The sequence below is a fragment of the Poeciliopsis prolifica genome, unplaced genomic scaffold (genome assembly GCF_027474105.1).
Source record: "Poeciliopsis prolifica strain line A6 unplaced genomic scaffold, Auburn_PproV2 SCAFFOLD005, whole genome shotgun sequence".
Taxonomy (NCBI): Eukaryota; Metazoa; Chordata; class Actinopteri; order Cyprinodontiformes; family Poeciliidae; genus Poeciliopsis; species Poeciliopsis prolifica.
In genome coordinates this window covers 14937731-14955563 of record NW_026562380.1, presented here as the reverse complement: position 1 = coordinate 14955563, position 17833 = coordinate 14937731, and the positions used below count along the sequence as shown (strand labels likewise).

The window sequence follows — 17833 nt, the reverse complement described above, 5'->3', positions numbered from 1 at the left end:
TCTCCCGACCGGACTATCTGGGTCCGCATATCCATCAAATCAACAGACACCGAGGCTCGTTGTAATAAAACTGCATATTATGCGCCGCACTCATGCACTTTCTGCTGAAGATCCACAGGTAACAACAAAGCTTCTGTTTAAATGTTCACATCGTTTAAAAGAAAAGAGAAAAACCCCAGTGTCCATTGTATGTCAAACATGTCAACAGGACATTTGGCAACTTAACTTTCCTTTTCCTGTTCGGTGTTTTGTTGTGTCTCATCCATGCACACACGCACACACTCAACACACATTTATAAGTGCATGCTGTTCAAGTCAGGTTAGAAAAACAGACCAGAGTGTGTGAGGGCTGGCAGTGGGAGGGAAGATTACCACAAGCATCCTATCATCTGCTCGTCTACAGCATGCTTAAACCGTTTTGGTTTAAGGTGAAAAAGGCTTGTGTGGAGCAAGACTACGCACATTTCTGTGCTAGCCTGGGATTGTAGCGTTTCAGCATTATTAAACCAGCCCTCTGAAAAAAAACAGACCCATTAAAATAATAATAAATCAAAAACCTCTTCCCAGGATCTTGGAAGTCCCATTTGGCACCCAGTTAAGCAATCCTCTAAAAACACCTTGAGGTCAAAAGCTGAAGCCTTTCAGTAAAAAAAAAACAAAACAAAGCTCACGTGTTTATGCCTGCACCGAAGGAAATTGCTACCGTTTTCCTACCCATGATTCTCTGCTTATCTGGACAATGTAAGGGTCTCTTTTTTTTTTTTTTTGTCATTTGCGTTTTTGGCCCAAACTTGGCACCTGTGCTTCTCAAGCTGTAGGGGGTTCTGTGAGCAGGGGGAGAAAGAGGGAGGGATTAAAAAAAAAAAAAAAATATGGGAGGTAGGGATTGTTGGACAAACTGTGGTTGCTTCACAGCAAATCTGCGGCATCGCTTCTGCTGCCTTCCTTTACGCGTAAAGGCATTGTGATTTTTTTTTTTTCTCAGCAGAGAGAAGTTTGTGAGTTATATAATGTTATAAGTAGCTGCCCAACCACAATTCTAGCCCTTACTTCTCCCGGTTAAATGAAGAAAAACGCTCGGACAAACAGATAGATGGACAAGAAGAAGGGCTGGAGAAAGCAGCTTTTACATCTCCATAAAAACTGCAGTATTGGTAAAACTGACGTACTGCCCCCCGTTCGCTGAGCGTATACAGTCAGTAAGAGCCAGCCTTAGTACCTCTTGGAAAAGGTTGCAGTCCGCGGCTTATATTATCAAGCTACAATAAAGACACAGAGAGAGTGATAGAAAAAGAGAGAGAGAGAGCTGCATGCAGAGAGAGCCGATGCTTCAACTGGTTAAAAAGGCAAATATTCTCCCACTCCAACCAACCACTGGGTGTCACGTTTGGACAGTGAGGACGTATAAAACAAAAAAAAAAAAAAAAAAAAAAAAACAAGGGGAGATGGGACAACAACCAACAAGTAAGGATGGAGTAGTAAAGTGAGCATAAAGAAAGAATGAGGTTCGATTATTACAGTACGGGAACAGTGGGTTTGTCCTTTACGTCTCTCTCCTTCTCTGTGTCCTCGCCACCTGAGGAGTCCTTGTCCACGCTCAACCAACGCATCGGGTCGGCCGTTCAAACCGGCCGCCGACGAGGGTGGAGTCGGCCGCTCGGATCAAACGAAACAGCACAAATTGCTAGCAAAACAATCACTGGCCAGCAATAATGGTCTCAAAGCGACCAATTAACAAGTCAGCAAAGGCCGACCTAGCTCCAGTGAACAACTGGATAGAAATTGATTAAAAAATATAAATAAAAAAACACAAACAAATAAAAATAATAATACCTTGACCAGCTATCTTGGATGTTATTTGAGATTGTTTTTGTTTTGTTTTTCCCGTCAGAACAGAGCGAGAGACTTTGCTTATTTTCTTCCAAACCTGACTTCTGGCACCGTAGTAGTATTTGAAGTTTTTAAGTAGTAGTCTCGTTGGCAATGACGAACGGTGGCGAGGTTTAGGTGTCGAGGCAGGTGCGCCTCCTGCTGTCCAGGAGGTCTCTGTAAACGGAGGAGTTGAGGAAACGGGGGAAGGAGTCCCGGTGCATCAGGGTGTAGATCTGGAGCTGGGCCTCCTCGTACATCATGTTGCTAGGCTCCGTCAGGCTCTGGTTTATTCCTTCTCTGACCCGAGAGTCCAGACTCACCTGGAGTAAGGAGACGACATGGGTTATTCATGTACACCGGCAATCTCCGGTGCTCTTCACCGAGACACACAGCGGCCCACCTCTTTGGGCGACAATATGGAGACGTAATCTTCGTAAATAATCCTGGCCTTCTCATCCACCACCGAAGGGTTGGTCTCCTTTTTCAGCTCTTCGCAGGCCAACCAGAAGAGCAGGTTGTCCTCGCTATACTCGGAGCGCAGGAAGTCTCGGAAGATCTCTCGGCCCTCCAGCGAGCGCAGCATCATCTCAAAGCTCCGTGCCCACGACAGCAACTCTTCTAAACTGGGACGTCTGTGGAGGGAGGGACAAGCAGCCGCAGGTTATGGAAAAAAACCAAACAAAAAATAACAAATAAAATCGTCAGACGACAGAACTGGACTGCACTCACTGTTCTTCAGCAGCTTCAATACTGTCCATCTTGGTGCAGGTCTCCCGTTCTCTCCTCTCAATTCTGTCTTCATTCCTGTTGAATACACAAAGTAGAAATCATCGCATGCAGCTAAATAATTGAATTATCTGTTTTTGGGATGAATTAAGTTGTTTTAACTTGATTTAGACTCGCACCATAGCTTATTTCCAGCAGGACAAATAAAAAGGGTTCAGTTAAAATTCACTTAACTTGTCAGCGGAAGACAGTTTTCTGAATTTCAATAATGTCACAAAGTCACAGCACAGCGAGAGAAATAAGCTTTAGCCGGGCATCAAACAATTGCAAAATCTTTTTCTTGTCTCTGCTCTTATGACTATATGGTTGAAAGCTATAGTGATAATATATGTCACATTTTGGCTGCTACGTCACTCTGGCCAATTGTTTATGGCCTCAGCCTATCACAACAATTGTCATGGTCCAAAATTCATAATTTTTTCCCATATTTTACTAATGTTTTTTTCTTGTTTTCTGAAAATATGACTTGGGCAATTATGCTATGAGGCTAAAGAAAAATAACGTTCTTTCATTGACTGAAAATGTCAATGAACACCCAAGTGCAGTAAAACTAATAAACATCTGTTAGATATGGGTGAAACAAATTATATGCGCTTATTTGAAGAATCTCAAAGATTTATCAGAATGGATTTGCTGATCAGATATTTACTATCAGATTGAATTTCAGACATTTTTCTGCATTTCTCGGAGGAAGCTCGCAGTCAGAAAAGGCAGCTGCGCTCCATCTGCTTTATTCAAATCGACGAGTTAGACCGACGAAAAGCACGGTCTCTTTGGGTTGCTAATTACTTTGAGGTGTAGCAACATTTTACCGTGTCTCTCCTTCCAGAACAGGTTTAAACTTTAGTCTGTGCAGGAAACACAGAAAACACAATTTGATAGCATATAAAGATTTCAGTGCAGGACATAGTTTCCTTCACGCATTGCCGCTCAGCTGTAGATTATTTCCGTCATGCAGGCTTACATTTAAGCACATTTGCACTGCGCGACTGTGCAGTGTAGATGAAAGAGATGACAGTTTTAAATTCACAACCGGCAGATTAAAGACGGCTCAACAATCCTGACACGGACACAAAAATGCAGCAGCTAACATTGGTTAGTCACCTATCAACAGATCGTAATCCTTAATTCTTAAGATTTTGGGCTTTTTAAATGATCTTAATCTGGAACCCACTAGATCACATTAACTTAAATGTTGAAATTGTGTCATTTATCATTTAAAACTTTCAGGGAAGATGACTGCAGGAGGCTGTATTGCACAATCTCCAAACACTAAAACACACTGCCCTTACATTTAGTCAAGATCTTGTTCAACTCTCAGTAAATGTGACTCAAGGCCAGCAGAGTGTCTCAGTTCTAACGCCGTGCGACGTCTTCTTTCACCAGCAAGAATCCAGGTAAAGGATGGAGCGGTTAGTCTACATATCAGACGCCTAACAAATTAAGCTAATTTTATTTATTTATTTTTTTAAAGGCACATGTCTGAGAGCAGTACCACATCTTAGGCTGTGTGGACGTTAAAACACTGCAGCTTTGTGCTGACCATCCTTCGAGAACGATGGTCAGCAGTGCACCAAACTCTCCGTTCGTCTTGGAGAAGGTCTGGCTTGAACCTGAAAGGGAATCTGTGGAGATTAGGGTAATGGAACGGAGGCCTTCCAACCTCAAATGACTGGAAACCATCGCCAACGATAAATCATGAGTATGCTAGCTGGTCAGTAATTATAAGAAGGATAAAACAAATATTTTCAATATGGAATTTTCTTTTAAGGAAATGTAAATAATAAAGAAAAACCAAGTGAGTCTTTGATTTGCTTATCTTTGCAGGTCAAGGTAGCCAAATGAGGAATATGTTTATTCTATTGTGGCACATTTTGTTATTTGAATTAAGGTCATAATTTTCTGTTTCTGTGAGCACCTAGTGTGTGAGAACAATATGTTATTTTAAAAAAATACTATTAAGTTGAAGCAGATTTTAAAATTATTTTTATGTGTATAGTTTGTATAAATTTCCACAAAATGTACATATTTTGAACATTTTTAATTTGATTGATTAGTTGTATGACAACCTAATTATCACTATCATCATGGCCTTCTAAGCTCCCAAAACATCATTCCAAAAGAATAATAAATGTGTAACTTGGATGTCAACTAAAGTTGGCTTAATCTGACCTTACAAGTTCAAAAAGTGATCAGAAACTTATTTTTAAAAACTTTCCATCGTCACAGTGGACCTTTGGCAAACAAAAAAAACAAACATGTTGGTGTGTTCTTAATCTCTTAAATTAACGGGAGTTTCTAAAAATTACTAAAGAAATCACAACAATTCCAAATTTAAAAATTTATTACAGATTTTGGTCCAAACTAACATGATTATATTTCAACTAACTGCCTAAGGATAAAAACTAAATTAATAGTTAGGATTTACAAATGGCCACTGCATTTCTTTTTGATTTGTCCTCATTTATTTCAGCCTTACTCTTAGAATAAACTCCATGACCTTCATATTTGCCCCAAGAAGTCCGAATTTATTCTCAAAATCTAAAAAACAAAACGTTTAACATGTAATTCCGAATGATTTCTCTCTTTGAACAACCATAACAATCTACAGCGGAGTCCAGCTGCTAGATTGGTTCTCCTGTTCTGGCTGCAGTTAATTACTAGCGGATGAAAACAATCGAGTTTCAGTGATCGTCTTTATGTAAATGCTGCAAACAACGCGGCAGCCTCTCTGTCTATCGTAGCTCAGTCACACTTGAGAAACCACAGTGTAACACACTGAGAAGTCTATTTTTGGTCCCTCCATGGAGGATTTTTCCTTCCTCTTGCTGTCTCTTGTCAAAGTCCCCATTGTGCAGCAGCGATGGTCTAAGCCAGCCGCAGCCCCCCGGCGCCCTCACAATACGGCTAAATACACAGGCTGTTCTTCACAGCTGTTTTGCATGTGATTGGGGATGGAAATAGAAGACACCCTGACCAGATAAGGTCCTTGTGCAAGACTGTGTGAGGATGCTCTCTCTGTGTGACCCTTTAAAATCCTCCTTAGCAGTTACCCTCCAAAACTCAGCCGTGGAATTCCTGTGACTCGTCTCAACCACTCGCCTGAGCAAAAAGTGTCGGCACCCAGCGCGTTCGGCGATTTACATGCAGGCTTTGCCAAACTCACGCAACAAATTCTGCAGAGTTAAATCAACACTATGCCCAGTCTATTTGGTCCTTTTCAGAATTGGCATTAATTTAACTCTTTAAGAGTTATTTCAACTATTAGTGATAAAATTACTTCATTTCTTGTTGAAATAATCTGAAAGAGTTAAATTAACCCCAATTCTGACAAGGACCAAATAGGCGCGGCGTAGTGTTGATTTAACTCTGCAGAATTTGCCGTGTCAGGCGAGCAAGCAAATTAGTGCTGTCGGGCCAAAACAGCAAATAAAACATATGTGTTACTGTGGAATTTGTTTTTCTAGGCTGAGTTTTGGGAGACCCGACTTCGGCGCTCGGCTGGGAAACACACAGTGGACTCACAGTCCGCAAGCTGCGACCACTTCAGATGAAGTGGCGTGAAAGAAGCAGAGCATTCACCATTCACCGCCTGAAAACAATGTTTCATTCACTCCGCTCTCCTGGCAGGAGACGAGCCACAGTCAGGCAGCTGGAGGAGCTTCGGATCAGCTCAAGAGTTTCTGGTGCCTTGCTCAGGGGCAGCGCACTGTCGTCGAGGTTGTGCAACTTTGTGGCTTGTGGTCAAGCTTGTTCCGATTTGGATTTTTGAAAAGGCACAGAAAATTAGGGATTAATTGTAAGTGCATCTATCTGTAAATGTAAAACGAGCAGCTGAACAAAAAAAAAGTAACCAAACTACCGAAGGTGTGTACAGTATTCGATAGACCTTTTAGGAAATGCTGGTTTGTAAGATTTTCAAAATAAGTGGAAGCTCTTTTTACTTCACAAGAATATGAACAGAATATTAAATATTTGGTCCTAAAACAAGTTACCCATGCATTTTATTTTTGTTCATCTACACAATGACTACGGTAGGGTCTTTATGCATTGATTTAAATTAATTGACTACACAGATTTTAATGCAATTTTAAAACGTTTTTAACTCAATTAACGGGTTGATTGTTCCGGTTGGGACTGTTTTAATTGCTCGTTTCTGGTAAGTCGTGAATCTGACATAGAGCCGACATCTGCAAACAACAGCAATGGACGACAAAGTCCCTTCTCTTGGTTCATTTTTGCTTCAAAACACCATCTGACGAGAAAGACTATTGTGTGTACATTGGATGTAAAAGCACTTTGAACCAATATGATGCTTAAGTGACAAGATTAAAAACAGTAATTATCTCCGTTGTTGAGCTCTTTTGTCCATTTATTCATAAAAAGGGTTTTTGAACTGAAAATGTTGCTTATTTTGTCAAAATATGGTTCTCACAGTCAGGAGTCACAGTTCTACCACGGAAACATACTTTCATCTAAACCATTAAACTGTTGCCCTTGTCGGAGGGTGAACAGGTCTTCTGCCCTGCATTTAGCTCCATTTATCTTCTTATCAACCTCTGTGGGATCCCCCCACAACATAACACTGCCACCACCATGTGCTACCATGAGATGTCCAGTTTTTGTTTGTTTGTGTTTATTTTTAAAGAAATGTTTCACAGTGCAGAAATTCAGCCAAGGGTGGTGGCGGCGGCTGTGTTGTGACTTCCTGGAAATGTTGCAAACTTCCCTGCATCTCATTTTTACATGTTTCATTTGAATGCAAAGTGCACAGGTAGAACATGCAGAGCACTCTAAAAATAAAAAAAGGTTAAGTCACGACAGGCAGCCTCTCAGTTCAGTTCTGCGATTCTCTGCCATCAGTTGAAAACTGTGCGCAATTTTCTGTGGTAGTGAACCACAGAAAAACGGCAGAAAATTCTGGGATGTTGCAAAAAGGTTTTATTGAATAAAAACAATTTGATTGCATCAGGGGTTTTTTTTAATTCTTAAAATCATTCTTCCTTCATCTGTTAATTTCATCTCCTGCATTGTATTCAAAACAATCTATTATTAATAATAATGTCACCAAAAGCTGCTATTGCTGCTCATCTGACGGATAAGAGAGAAGCTACTATTCTTTTAAAAAGAGATGAACATTTGTTTACTAGTTTGTTTAATAGTTAAAACACAAGAAAAGTGAAAAACCAATAGATTCATAACCAGTTTACAGGAAGGCATAGAAATGGACTCATTTATCTCCTTCACGGCTGTCAGCAATGAGGGCTGCTGACGCTGTTGGTGTCAAGCTCTCAATTACACAGAAAAAGCTGGAAGACATTATGTTCTGTCCGTCGTTTACATTTCTGCACCGTACAGAACAAATGTGTTCGAGTGGCTTGTTTACAACCCATCGAATATGGAGCGGCAGCACCATTTCTTTGGGATCATTCTTTGTTCTATATTTATGCTAACGTGTGAAATTATTAAACCAATACTATTTCTTTGTAGCTCTTCTCCAAGCAGGGAAAATTTCTGGTCACATTTTACAACAGCAGCAACAGCAAAAGTCTGTAAGTTACATTTAATTTTACTTTTAAGTCAAGTATGATTCAAAATTTTAAACCTGATCGAATGATGAAAACCCTACTTAAATTAATTTACAGTTGTCAATCTAAACTTAATATTTAACTATTAAAATCCGTTTTAATCCCTAGCCTCCTCAAATATACCATTTCCCAAAACAACAGAGCTCAGAATGAATAAAAGTATTTTTGACATGACCTACAGTTAAAAACACTTAATTATGGTACACACACACACACACACACACACACACACACACACACACACACACACACACACACACACACACACACACACACACACACACACACACACACACACAATAATACAATTATAGAGAAACAAGATAACAATGAAAAATATATACTATTATTCAAAGTAGAAATATATTAATGATCATTTATTTAGAATAATAAATATAATAATATATAATAATAATAATAATAATAATAATAATACATATAGTATCCTAAGGTAGTGCTCCATTGTGAGAGAATCTAATCAATGTGTGCTGGGAAAGTTTGAGTCTCTTGTGAGAAGGAGCTTTAACTCCCATCTCCTACTTTAAACCCCTCCCTGCCACACTTTCCACTATTTAGAAAATCCCTATTAAATACAATGTGATGAAATGTGGACAAGCTTTGTAGATTTAAACTGAAACTCCTACCATTTCTAAAACTGCCTTGTTGTACTGCTTCCTTCCCATAAGTTACAGTACGTAACCTTTGTAAAAAAAAAACACACACAAAAAAAAACCCAACAAACAAAAAAAAACAACCAATCGGATTTAGGAGGAAGGCCTTAGCGCTGTCACTCATGCTAGTATTTGTGCCAATCACAACCTCGCCCTTTCTCTCTGCTTAACTACAGCTTTTCCCCATAAGTAGAGCCGGCCACGACTGATCAGGCAAGTAAGCACGGCCAGCAATGAAAGAGGATAAACAGCATTAAGTTGTTTCTTTGCTGTTAGCACATTTTGCAGCCCATACCCAAGAGTGATGGACAGCAGTAAGACCCTCCACCTGGCTCTGATTTTTTTTTATTTTTGACCAGGAGCGGTGGAGAAGCTTGACCGATTTTTTGGGCGGTAGCGGTCAAACGTATGGCTTGCTTACCACAGACACTTGCAGCAGCCGCACCAGCAGAGGCAGCAGGTATTTGGTCGAGGCTGTCCAGGGGCCTGGGGTGGGGCCTCGATGTGAGCCGCCTGCCTTTTTCTCATCTCCACTCCACTCACGCTGTGGGGCTTCATGCGTTCATGGAGCAAACACAGTCGAAACACAACTCAAGTCAATCGCAGGGTGAACAGAGAGAGCAGAAACAAATCAACAATCATGCTCCGCTTTCTCCTCGCCGAAAACAAACACAAAAAACAAAAAAACTGGAGTATGTGGATGCACGTTGAGGAGAAAGACGACGCACCGAGGAAGGAGGAGGAAAACTGAGAGGATTCCCTTCCTTGTTTGGTACGAGGGCTTCCTGGCATCAGCCCAAGTGTTTCACTCAGCTCTGACACACTAAATGTGCATTTTAATGGCCGCAGACAGAGACGGAGGAACAGGATCTGCATATTACACACATGGACGGGTATGTGGGTGCAACAAACACACAAGTCAGCGCACATTTGCGTTAACCAGTTCGTCTCCGGCTTTCACTCTCCATCAGAAGATGCGACATCCATCACAGAGTGTCTGGAGATAAAGATGCATGTAAAAGTGCTTTCACAGCATTGCACCGTCGTTTTTACTGCACTTGCCTAACTTCTGATTTTCTCCGCTACTGTTTTGCTTCCTATAGTATGAGCTCTTCTTCCCAGTACAAAACACACAAGAACAGCATGTAAAGTAAGCGCCGGGCTTTGTGGTTCAACATCACAGAAAAACTGACAAACTCTTTTTAAATTCTCACTTTATTTCTGTTAGTGTGCAACACGCCCACTGCATGACCTGTGATCCAGTCCTCCTCATGGCCTTGAACTAAAAATAACATTGTACTTCTGTGAATTTGCCTTGTTAGACCTACTAATACCCAACCTTCTCCTCCCCATCATCATGATAACACTCACGCAACACACTCCACACTTATTGGCACCCATGGTAAAGGTATTAAAATGCCTTGAATTTACTCACTCCTCCCCCTCTCACAAGAGCATTGCGTCCCACAGGAAAGTGGGAACTTCACCACTTAATGTAAGCACATGATTTTTTTTTTTTGGCCCACATCAAGCAACGTTTAGAAAACCGCTGCTCCAATACTTATTGCAGCTTTTCTATAACTTTGTTGGGATAATTAGGCTGTGGTTGGCTGCTGCTAAGTGAGGTAATTCTAATTGAATGATTTGATTCGCCTGTTTAACTTGTTTCAGCATTTTCAGCTTTTTTTTGCAACACCACCATTGTACTTGTTTTGTTTGTAATCGACAGCATGCGCAAGTAACGCGTGGCGCTTCGCTGGACGCAGTTTGACAACTTTTCAACGTCTTAAAGGCATCAGTCCAACAGCTGAACAGAGACAACTTCCTGAATACTTTCAGAGTAAGAGTTTGATACATTGGTAATATTTTTTTTATTCCATTTTCTACACTCAGGTAGAAAATGAAAGGAGTTTGTAAAAGCGATTTGAAAAACACTTTTCAATCTGTACAGAAAATCTAATGTAATTTTGAACATTTTAAAAAAAGCTAGGATCTCTTTTGCATACATTTTTAACCAACACAAGCCACCACAGCAGGAGGATTTTCCTTTGTTCTTTTAAAAGCATCTGCTCTGTGCCGATCACTCAATGAGGAGCTGAATTTTACGTTTTTGGTGATGCTGCCCTTGAACTTTAAAAATATAATTGTGTCAAATTGACAATTGTCATCTCTGGATAGAAATGCAGCTCAGATTTGTGAAAACTGCTGAAAATCCAATATAGATAACTAGGATTATCTCTAAACACATACAAAAAAAATAAAGCAACTATGGTACAGATTTAAAAAACCCTCTTACCTGCAAAGTCATATTTCCCCTATAGTCCTTAAAAATCCAAATAGCAATAATGGTGTGTATCCATAAAAAAGGCTTCTCCTCTTGTTATCATTCCCTCTACTGAACATAAACACATGTGATTTCCCACACTGATCCTACAACGGGAGGTAAGCCTGGCGCAGCCTGCCTGATATGCAAAAGCACTCGTCAGACCAGCGGAGCTACCATCAGTTATTCAGCAACCAGGCAGCACAGTGGAAAACAGGCGACTGGATGCAAATGACCGCGAAGGTTCGGCTTTGTTGCAAACCTGAAGCAGAGGCGGCATTGACAGGATATGCAAATATTGGTTGGAAAATACAAACATGCTAAGATGAATGACCAAAAAGGGAGCCACCAAGGCTGCAGCATGTATTTTTGTTTGGTTTTCCGCAGAATTCAGATCTATTCCAAAACAAGATTTTAGATTAGCTTAAAATGTAATGGAAATTTTAATTTCCCTACCTGCTTTTTTTTTTTGTTTGCCAATAAGTGCATAGACTGGTTTTATTCTTGTTTGGTGAAATCAGCTGAATTTGAGTGAAAAGTTTGCTGCTTTAGAGCTTGTTAATGTTTTTTCATTTACGGTAGTTTGACTTACCACATTAACTGCTTTTAGTACAAATCAAAATACTTTCAACATTTTCTAATGCATGGCAATAAAAACACCTATTAGGAAATATTGGTGGCAACACATCTGAAGTGACCAACACAAGTATTCACACAACTTGAACTTTTTTCAGTAGCTTACGACTATTAACTCCAAGGTAGGGGTCGTTTATTATTTATTGTGAAACATTTTGATTCTGATTTTATTGTTGTCACAATAAATTATAATCAATGATGTTAAAAAGCCCCCAAAACTGCCAGGATTGTTATTTTTATATATTATTATAAATATGGGGGAATTATGTCTCTTCTTGCCCATCACGTCTTTTCTTTGTTTCTAGGCCATGCAAACTAATCCTAGCTGAAAGTGTTGAAAATGTAATTTGTAAACATAAAAAACATGTGGAGGAAGTTGTTTATTCTTCACTTGCTGGTGTTAACTTTGAGACTCAGCCTGAAGTTAGAAACATAAATGTGACACAAATAATTGATCACATGTATTATTCAGATCTTTATAAAGATTTGTTAACGTTGGTGTGTCTACTGTCTTTTAAATCTGGAAAGCAAAATCTTTTAATTACTAGTTATCACAAAAAATACAGTTCAGTTCATTCTCAAAAGATATAAACAGAAATATCTGTTATAACTGAGGAAAAAGTTAGGACACCCCACCTGCTAATAGCTAAAATTAGCTATTAATTTTGGAGTTGGTCTTATGACCAACTCTAAGGTTGGTCTGAGGAAAGTTTGTCACCCTACAGCATCTCTATTAGCTCTCAGTCTGGGGTTGGACTTTCAGTTCTGATCTTTTTCTATGTTCCCTCTGACCTTCGTGTCTTTTCACCAGAACAAAGGTTTCCGCCTTAAACACCAGAAAATGCCTCTGTGTGCGTTTTTCTTTTTTTTAAAACATTTGGGCTGTTTTTAGAATCAGTAAAAACCCAAACGGAAGTACAAAAACATGCAAAACATGACATTTGCATGTGTGTCATTAAAGATCTTTAATGTGCACGCAAAAACAGGCAAGTTCAAAGGAAACATGCAAAAGAGTTGCCGAAGTGCAATTATTCTGATCTGAAAGAAAAGCACAATACCGAACTTTGCCTGCGCGGAGCGGCAGTCATGACAAAAAGAAACACTTACCATGAATTAATGAGTTCCTAAACACAGGTCAGACAAAGCAGTCATGGCGTGAGGTAATAGGTTGCTGGGTGATAGCAAGCTGGTTGACAAAGTGACTGACTGGTGGAGTGTCTCGGTGTCCGCTCGGCAAGCGTGCTGGTCGTTGGCCTCGCGGGAGCGGTGGGACGAGGCGCGGAGGTACTTGTCACCACGGGGAGGAAGAGAGGTTACTGGTGTCACCATCCCGGACCGACAAGCACAGGAGGGGAACGTGAGAGACGAGGTGAGGTGTGACGACCCTTCTCGCTTGCTTCCCACTGCCTCGGCCTCCTCGGACCTCAACAAAACCGATCCTTCCTAGACTGGAGAGAGCAGCGAATGTGCGGCATCTGAAAAACAGCGGGTGGAGGAGGGTTAATTCGACTTGTTTTAAACTAATAAGATGCAGGATCGAGATTTAGTGGAGCTGAGTCGATTTTTCTCGAACAAATTTGATGAACAAAGAAATCTAAATTCATCTTGTGTTTTTTTGCTTTTGTATTTTTACACGGTTAATAAGCTTCATTTATTTATGCATTTATGATCTGTTATGTTATGCAGTTCCAATCTTGTTGATTTAGGTGCTGTAATGATTTACAGACCAATGTATCAATTTACAAAGAGAAAACAAGATGAGCCTCTGGTCAGATTGCAAAAAGCTAAATACTTCATGGTCACAAGTTATTAGCATGTGGGGAAACAATTATCTTGTGGCCATGCCTTAATACTGTGTGTTCACAAGATACAAATACTCAAGTCTTCAGCAATCAAGAGAAGGAAATAAAGTTCCACATTTAGCATTTCGCAGCAGAAAGCCACAGGAAGTGCGCTTGCGCTGTTATTTAGTTGAAATTGGGGTGGTGCTGAGGGCGGACTAGCAGTGTTTTACCGTTGAATGCTGTTAGCTGCAGTCTGTCCTCTGCAACACCTCCGATCTTTAACCATCATCATCTAAAAGTGAGGGTCTGACTCTTTTTTGCCATGCATTACGTATTACGTAATGTTATTCTGTGTTCACTGAAAGTGGGTATCTGAACAATACTTAAAATCAAAGTGCTCTTGTGAACCAGGTTAAAAGTTGGGGAGAGAAAGTAAAAGTTTTAAAGAGACCACAGTTCACAGTGTTTGACTCTTTTTTTAAACAGGAATTGGCAGAGATCGTTTGGAGGACGTATTTCAGCCAGCTGACCAGCTGTGGATCCGACCCAGTTTGAAACAGTAATTATTTAAAACACTGCTACACATAATCAATCAAAAGCACTGCGATCCTCCACAAAGATCAAATTTTTACTGGATGAGAGAAATATAGAGCAATGACGTGGCACCATACTCGCTTTCTGATTGCAGAAAAAACTAATCAGTTGTTTTACAAAACCGTGTACAGACTTTTTATTTTTATTTAACGTGAGAGAGACCAGATCACAGTCGACTGTGAGTAAGACAGTATCTGCTTCTTACCTCACCACAGCACCGCGCTTAGAGAACGCTGAGCTGTCCCTTTAAGAAAGGTTTTCCAAAAACTGAATCAACCAACACCAGCAACTTTACAAGGTTCATGTGCTGATCCAACACCAGAGGCTTGTTCAGAACTACTAATGTTCTGTTAGGACTAAAAAATACAAGAAGGAATAGTTCACATATCCTCTTAATAATCTATCAAACACTATCTGTAGCTTTATTTGTGTGACTTATGGAAACCAACCTTATATGCATCTTTCCTCATCTCCTCTGCTCTACAATAATACAACATGCCGGGTCAGTGCTGTTCCACAGAGAAAACCAAGCCCTGCAAAGAGAGAAGCTTTTATATCTGCTGGTGGCAGTTAAAAAAAAAAAATCTGGGTTGAAAACAAAGGGTTCTCCTGTATTTTGAGAGCTTTTGAAAAGGGATTTTGCATAGCCGTGTGCAAAGATAAGGTTTTCTTTTAGCATCGCACTTGAGAGATTTTTCCAGAGCCAATTTCCAGGAATTAATCATCCCCAGAATGACTTCCTCAACATGCATCTGCAACAAAAAAAAACAAAAAAAAAAAAAAAAACAAAAAAACGGGAAAGTTAAATCAGTGTTGCTAGGAGACTAATGCTAAGGTTTTAAATTTAAGTTAAAATTTGAATGTCAAATCATTCCCAATTTCAAGACTTAAAAAAAAAGTGCTACAGTGACAAAGGTTTTTCTAGTTGTACAGCAAATAAAACTCAGTTCTGGCCCTCCCCCACCTGATGCTGCACACCTCCAGGTCACTGGCTAATTCTGTCAGCTTCAGACATGCCACCATCATTCTTAGTAAGGAAAGTTCATTTAAGACACAAGAGGCCAGCTACCCGCAACAGGAATTTCTTGAGCAGATAGCTTGACTAATAATCCAGCTAATCTATGATCAATATGCACTTGTTACACCATAAAGCAAAGCATAGCAGAAAGGGACACCAATCTGCAAAAGAAGCATTTGAAAAGTGTAATTATCAATATTTTATACAAGTTTAGTCATTGGTCGCCTTGACAAAGTACAGCAGAAAATAACAGCAGCAATCCTCACGAAACTGAAAAATAAGCCAGAAGGCCACATCAGGCTTTTAGCAATGCCAAACATAATTGTTGCTATGAGACCAAACATCACCTGGCCTGCTGGGTAATCGCAGGTTCTATGATGTTTTACTGCTACATGTCAACATCCTCAAGTTAAATATCTGCCCCCTGACAGTCTGAAACGCGATGATAAGAGAGCTCGCAGTGTTTGCCGTGTTTCAGTGGCGGCTACAAAGTTAATGGGATTTACAAGGAAGTGTCCCAGGATGCAGTTGCAACTCAACCTGCGTTGCTCTGACTCAACACACCCATGGGAAACTGCAGTGTGGGTGTTCCTTCAACTGTGCAGCAGGATCTCTCTGTTCCATAAGATATACAGAGAGGAGAGAGAAATAATGTCGAATCGTCTTCCCATGCAGAAAATTGGCAGGATGGTTTATTTCCGACACACTCGGTGAACTGTCACGGCCGGGAACAGCCTTTTTAAACAAAAAAAAAAGGCCCGTGCATGTCTTCAGATGTGAAGCAGGCACGCGCAGCGGACCCAGCGCGCTAGCAGCGCTGGCTAGCCCGCTGGTCCTGCTCGGTCTGGGTCGTTTTTGGCTGCCCCAACCGTCGCCGCGCGTCGGACCGACACCGAAACAGTGGGAGTCTTCCCAGCCGACACTGTCGAGTCACAGAGCAGCCGAACAGAGGAGCTGCTCGGCGCCGACTGCCGCACGGAGTCTCTCCAGAAATCAAACACCACCCACTTTCTCGCTGGCTAGCTTTTAGCCCGAGAGCCGCTATCTTTGACAGGCTGGCGGCGGCTAACTCCGGTTAGCAAGTCGGAATCTTACCCCTTCACGCTGGGATGTCACTGCCGTACAGTGATGGGGGGGTGAAAACGCGGTGTCGCGACGCCTATTTAAAGACGCGGCGAACGGGAATCCCGCGGTGTAGCCGTGTCCATCGCCGCTGTTTGTCCAGCCATCCGCCCCGCTTCAGCACCGATCTCAGCAGAGCTTCCCTGGATGCACTGCGCAGGCGCGCTGCTGCTCTCTGGCTGCAGTCGGTCAGAGGATGCGCGCACACGCACACACACACACGCACACTGTCTACAACACACACAGAGGTATTACACCTACGTGAAGCTGACACCCCACCTACGTCATAAAATCCAGCAGATAGTCTGATTGGTTAGTGCTCCGTTAGTGCAGGTTTGTGCCGTTAAAATTTTCGTTTGTGCAGCTTTGGTTTCCGAGATATTAAAAATTATTTTTTTAGGTCATCAGAGTTCACCATCCCCCCATATAGCTCCAAAACAAACCAAAGTGGGCTGGTTCGTTAGTGCTCGGTTAGTGCAGGTTTGTGCCGTTAAAATTGTCGTTTGTGCAGCTTTCATTGTTGAGATATTAAAAGTTATAATTTTGGCCGATTACGTAACCATCCCCCCATATAGCTCCAAAACAAACCAAAGTGGGCTACTTTTTTAGTGCTCGGTTAGTGCAGGTTTGTGCCGTTAAAATTGTCGTTTGTGCAGCTTTCATTGTTGAGATATTAAAAGTTATAATTTTGGCCGATTACGTAACCATCCCCCCATTACGCACCAAAACAAACCAAAGTGGGCTACTTTTTTAGTGCTCGGTTAGTGCAGGTTTGTGCCGTTAAAATTGTCGTTTGTGCAGCTTTCATTGTTGAGATATTAAAAGTTATTTTTTTAGGTCATCAGAGTTCACCATCCCCCCATATAGCTCCAAAACAAACCAAAGTGGGCTGGTTCGTTAGTGCTCGGTTAGTGCAGGTTTGTGCCGTTAAAATTGTCGTTTGTGCAGCTTTCGTTGTTGAGATATTAAAAGTTATAATTTTGGCCGATGACGTCACCACCACCCCCATACAGCCCCAAAACAAACCAAAGTGGGCTACTTTTTTAGTGCTCGGTTAGTGCAGGTTTGTGCCGTTAAAATTGTCGTTTGTGCAGCTTTCATTGTTGAGATATTAAAAGTTATTTTTTTAGGTCATCAGAGTTCACCATCCCCCCATATAGCTCCAAAACAAACCAAAGTGGGCTGGTTCGTTAGTGCTCGGTTAGTGCAGGTTTGTGCCGTTAAAATTGTCGTTTGTGCAGCTTTCGTTGTTGAGATATTAAAAGTTATAATTTTGGCCGATGACGTCACCACCACCCCCATACAGCCCCAAAACAAACCAAAGTGGGCTACTTTTTTAGTGCTCGGTTAGTGCAGGTTTGTGCCGTTAAAATTTTCGTTTGTGCAGCTTTCATTGTTGAGATATTAAAATTTATAATTTTGGCCGATTACGTAACCAT

General features: G+C 41.0%; 1 protein-coding gene across 6 annotated transcripts; it reads right to left on the bottom strand.

The window, feature by feature from the left end:
• Nucleotides 1–770: 770 nt before the first annotated feature.
• rgs17 (regulator of G protein signaling 17) lies at nucleotides 771–16521 on the bottom strand. 6 transcript variants are annotated; one of them, XM_055029249.1, is made up of 8 exons: nucleotides 16368–16521; nucleotides 14704–14787; nucleotides 14460–14610; nucleotides 12984–13351; nucleotides 9339–9469; nucleotides 2602–2676; nucleotides 2273–2504; nucleotides 771–2192 (listed from the first exon to the last, which is right to left on the bottom strand). In XM_055029249.1, exons 4-8 carry the CDS (start codon nucleotides 12984–12986, stop codon nucleotides 2004–2006), a joined length of 630 nt encoding a protein of 209 aa, XP_054885224.1. In that variant the 5' UTR covers nucleotides 12987–13351; nucleotides 14460–14610; nucleotides 14704–14787; nucleotides 16368–16521; the 3' UTR covers nucleotides 771–2003. The 6 variants fall into 6 exon arrangements, with proteins under 6 accessions (XP_054885224.1, XP_054885223.1, XP_054885225.1 ...); XM_055029248.1 differs by lacking the exon at nucleotides 16368–16521 and having other exon boundaries at nucleotides 14704–14999; XM_055029250.1 differs by lacking the exon at nucleotides 16368–16521 and having other exon boundaries at nucleotides 14460–14498; nucleotides 14704–14999.
• Nucleotides 16522–17833: the final 1312 nt, after the last annotated feature.

Bases quoted from the DNA above. Each gene is read 5' to 3' on its own strand.
- rgs17 (XM_055029247.1), bottom strand. The intron at 2,677-9,338 runs GTAAGCAAGCCA...TGTATTCAACAG, and splicing joins GGCTGCTGCAAGTGTCTGTG to GAATGAAGACAGAATTGAGA. The intron at 2,505-2,601 runs GTGAGTGCAGTC...CTCCCTCCACAG, and splicing joins ATTGAAGCTGCTGAAGAACA to ACGTCCCAGTTTAGAAGAGT.